Source organism: Habropoda laboriosa, unplaced genomic scaffold (assembly GCF_001263275.1).
Source record: "Habropoda laboriosa isolate 0110345459 unplaced genomic scaffold, ASM126327v1 scaffold23, whole genome shotgun sequence".
Lineage (NCBI taxonomy): Eukaryota > Metazoa > Arthropoda > Insecta > Hymenoptera > Apidae > Habropoda > Habropoda laboriosa.
The window spans coordinates 702,951-706,184 of NW_017100140.1; the positions used below are offsets into that span (position 1 = coordinate 702,951).

At 46.5% G+C, this 3,234-nt stretch overlaps 1 protein-coding gene across 1 annotated transcript; it reads right to left on the reverse strand.

Moving 5' to 3' along the window:
• Window positions 1–1,662: 1,662 nt before the first annotated feature.
• LOC108570441 lies at window positions 1,663–2,777 on the reverse strand. Its single transcript, XM_017932304.1, has 3 exons — window positions 2,442–2,777; window positions 2,252–2,354; window positions 1,663–2,006 (listed from the first exon to the last, which is right to left on the reverse strand). The coding sequence occupies exons 1-3, from the start codon at window positions 2,775–2,777 to the stop codon at window positions 1,663–1,665; spliced, it is 783 nt and encodes a 260-aa protein (XP_017787793.1).
• Window positions 2,778–3,234: the final 457 nt, after the last annotated feature.

The window sequence follows — 3,234 nt, forward strand, 5'->3', positions numbered from 1 at the left end:
TCGCATCGGAGCGAAATCTGCGAGCGCTAATCAACTCGGTTTGGGTCGTCACGTCGAACGTTGGCCCAGAAAGCGGCGACAAAAAGGATTTTTACTGGCTGGCCCCCGGCACGAGTTGGCCAAGCTACGGAAGAAACGGCAATTTTGCGTCAACCTCCTTTCCAGCCGCTCATTTTCCTCCTCTATCTGGGACTTAAGGACATCGGCTCGCGGAAGATTTAGTAGAATGTCCGTCCTCTCGACCCGATTAAGAATGACGAACGCGAGCTCCGGCCTCTCGACCTCCGCGGGGAACCTCCGCGAAATCATTCCTCGACCGGATGTGCACCTTGCCGGTGCACTTTCCCCTTAAGAGCAGCGCTCCGGCACCGACCATCTTGCTGTTTCCATCTCTCGAATTGTCCCCGGTTGACTTCGCGACTCAGTTTCCAGGTGAAATTTCGCCACGGTGAAACGACACCGGTGAAGAAGAGGACGAAGAAGAGGGAAGAGTGGAGGAGAGAGAAAAAAAGAGACCGTTTCGGGGGTTCCTGGAAGGTTGGAAAGTCGGAGTGATTTCTCTTTTTCAACGCGGTTCCGGGAGGATTTTCGAGTGTGAGACACTTTAGATATTTTCACGGGTCTCTTCCTTCCTCAGTTTCGTTCAAATCGAGCTGGACGAGTTTAGCGAATTTTGTTGGAATGGAGTTTCGACGATTTTACCGAATTTTGTTGGACACTTTAGAGAATACTTCATTTCTGATATTTAAATAACTCTTCATTTCTGATATTTAAATAAACAGCAGCTTAACCTCTTTTTTATCTAGACTATGGAAGAGAGAAAGGGTTGAAATTTTAGTACTCTCGATTTCTACACAATGATTTTATTAAGCTTTCGTTGAATATTTCAGAGAACACTTCTAATACACAAACAAAGAGTAGGTTGATAATTTTCTTAGAAGAAGTGAAAAGACTCTCGATTTCTAACGTGGAATAAATTACGATTTAACGGCTCTTTCAACGATAAATAATGGAACAAGTTGTGTCTCACAATTAGTAAACGATTCATTCGATGCTTTCCAAAGTGTCCAACTTTTGATCTCACTTCAATTTTCATATTCTCACTTTTTTTTTCTATCGAACGAAAGTAAGATGTAAGAGGGAGGATAAAGAAAAGGATACATTTACTTTTCTAAAAATTATATTTGGCGGTGAAACGTCTGTGTTACAAAGGTTCTCAGGTAGGAGCAGTTCGACAGAGTTCATCTAAATCGTACTGGAGTGAAGAAATGGTACGCCTCGAGGATATCAAAACGTAACCCTTTTAACGACTAGCCTCTATGTTTGATTCTGACGTCCTTTGTCTGTCCATTCTATTCGTATTCTCTTACAATAATAATAGTATTTACACGTGGGACCACCAGGTGTGATGGTCGCTTAACTATTAAAGAAGGGGATAAATAAAACAATAAATAGATCCTCTTACCGTGAAGAAGATGAAGAGAGAAAGTGTCTTCGACGGTTCGTTAATCATCGAAGCATCGAAGCCTCCGTAATTCATGAATTGTCGTCGACGAAGACGAGGATGAAAGTAAAAGGAAGAGGATGAAGAGGGAAGAAAACAGAAGTGAAAAGAAGAAGAGAAAGAAAAGGAGAGTTAACAGGAATGATACTAATTTAGAATTAGTGATGGTAGCCAGAATATGCTTGACTCTGCGCGTAGCCGTGAGAATCGTCCCAAGAGGAACCAGAGGACCATCCTCCGTTTGCAACTGGCGCGGACCATCCTCCGCTCGATGAACCGCCGCTCCAGCCGTTGTAAGGTGTGACATCGTGAGAGTTCTTCGACCACAGAGCTTTCAGACCGATGAACGCCGAGATGGCGAGCGAGATCAGGGAAGCGAAGATCGCCTTCTTGGCGAGCAAACCGATGCCGAAGTATGCCAGAGTTGCCAGGGCGCCGATTTTCACTTTCGCCGCGATCAACAGCGGCAGGATCGATTTCAGTATCTTCTTCTTGCCTCGGCCTGGAGATGCAGGGACAGATTCCGTGAGAAAAATACTCGAGATCGACGTTCTTTCAATTTTACAGAGATCTTTGGTCCGCAGAGATGTGTATTCGTTAGCAAGAGGAAGTTTCAGATTTTTAGTCAATTTTAGAGAGATTCTTAGTGGGCAAGAGGAAATTTAAGGAAGATTTTTAGTCTGCAGAGATGTATACACTCTTTAGGAAGAGGAAATTTAAAAATGTGTATTGTAGTTAAAAATTGACCTTCGACGATTTCGTTGACAGCCTGCCGGACCTCTTCCGGTGCGGAGTCACTCAGGGCACGAGCCGAGTCGCCGATCTTCTCGAAAGCGGGAGCAAAGTTGATCTACAACGAAAGAATTATATGAACACTTCCCCTTTCGGCTAACATATCTTACAACGAAGTTAATCTTCTTGATGTTGTTCTATTTACCCGTAAACTGCGACCAGTGAGGAACTCTCCAGCCTCGTCGCTGACGAAACTCTCCAGTGCACTCTGTCTATCCGCGACATTGTTAGCCGTGTCGATCTCCTGATCGTAGAGCAGATCTTTCCCGGTCCTGGAGCTTCTTCCCTGGTTATCGGCGTTCTTCACGAGACTAACACCACTGAACAGCTCGTAGCTGTCCTTGTCGAAGAACTCCTTCGCCTTTCTGTACAAACTCTTCTGCACACATGAGATACTGTCGTTCTGCAGACAATCCTCCAGCGTCTGTCCAGCAGCCAGCGTTAAAGCTGTCGTTAAAAACACAACGGCGAGTATCTTCATGGTTCCCGAAACGTCTTCCAGGTGACAGCGAAAGTCGAGTGTAATTCGCGGAAGTAATCGATTTTCCCCTTTTTCTCGTATCTCGACGAATAAGAAAGAGAAAGAGAAAGAGAGAGAGAGAGAGAGAGGAAGGAAGTGCGGCCCTTTTTCCCGAAACTGGTCCCGTCCGTAGTGAAATTTCGTGTGGTCCATCGTACAATCTCTTTAGCTTATATTTGGCGGACCCCTCCTCACCGTCCACACGCGTCACCGCCCCACCTCGTCTCTTTTTTCTTCCTATTTGCCGTGCACGAGTGTCGTCACGACGCACGTCGCCGTCGTCGCGGCCCTGCCGACGAAAGTATTCGGCCGGTGGACGCGGATAGGTGTTCCGCGCCGTGTTACAGCCGCCCATCCTACAACCGCGACCTGCGACCTGCCCACGGCCGACGAATACGGGACGTCCGTGGGACGAGCG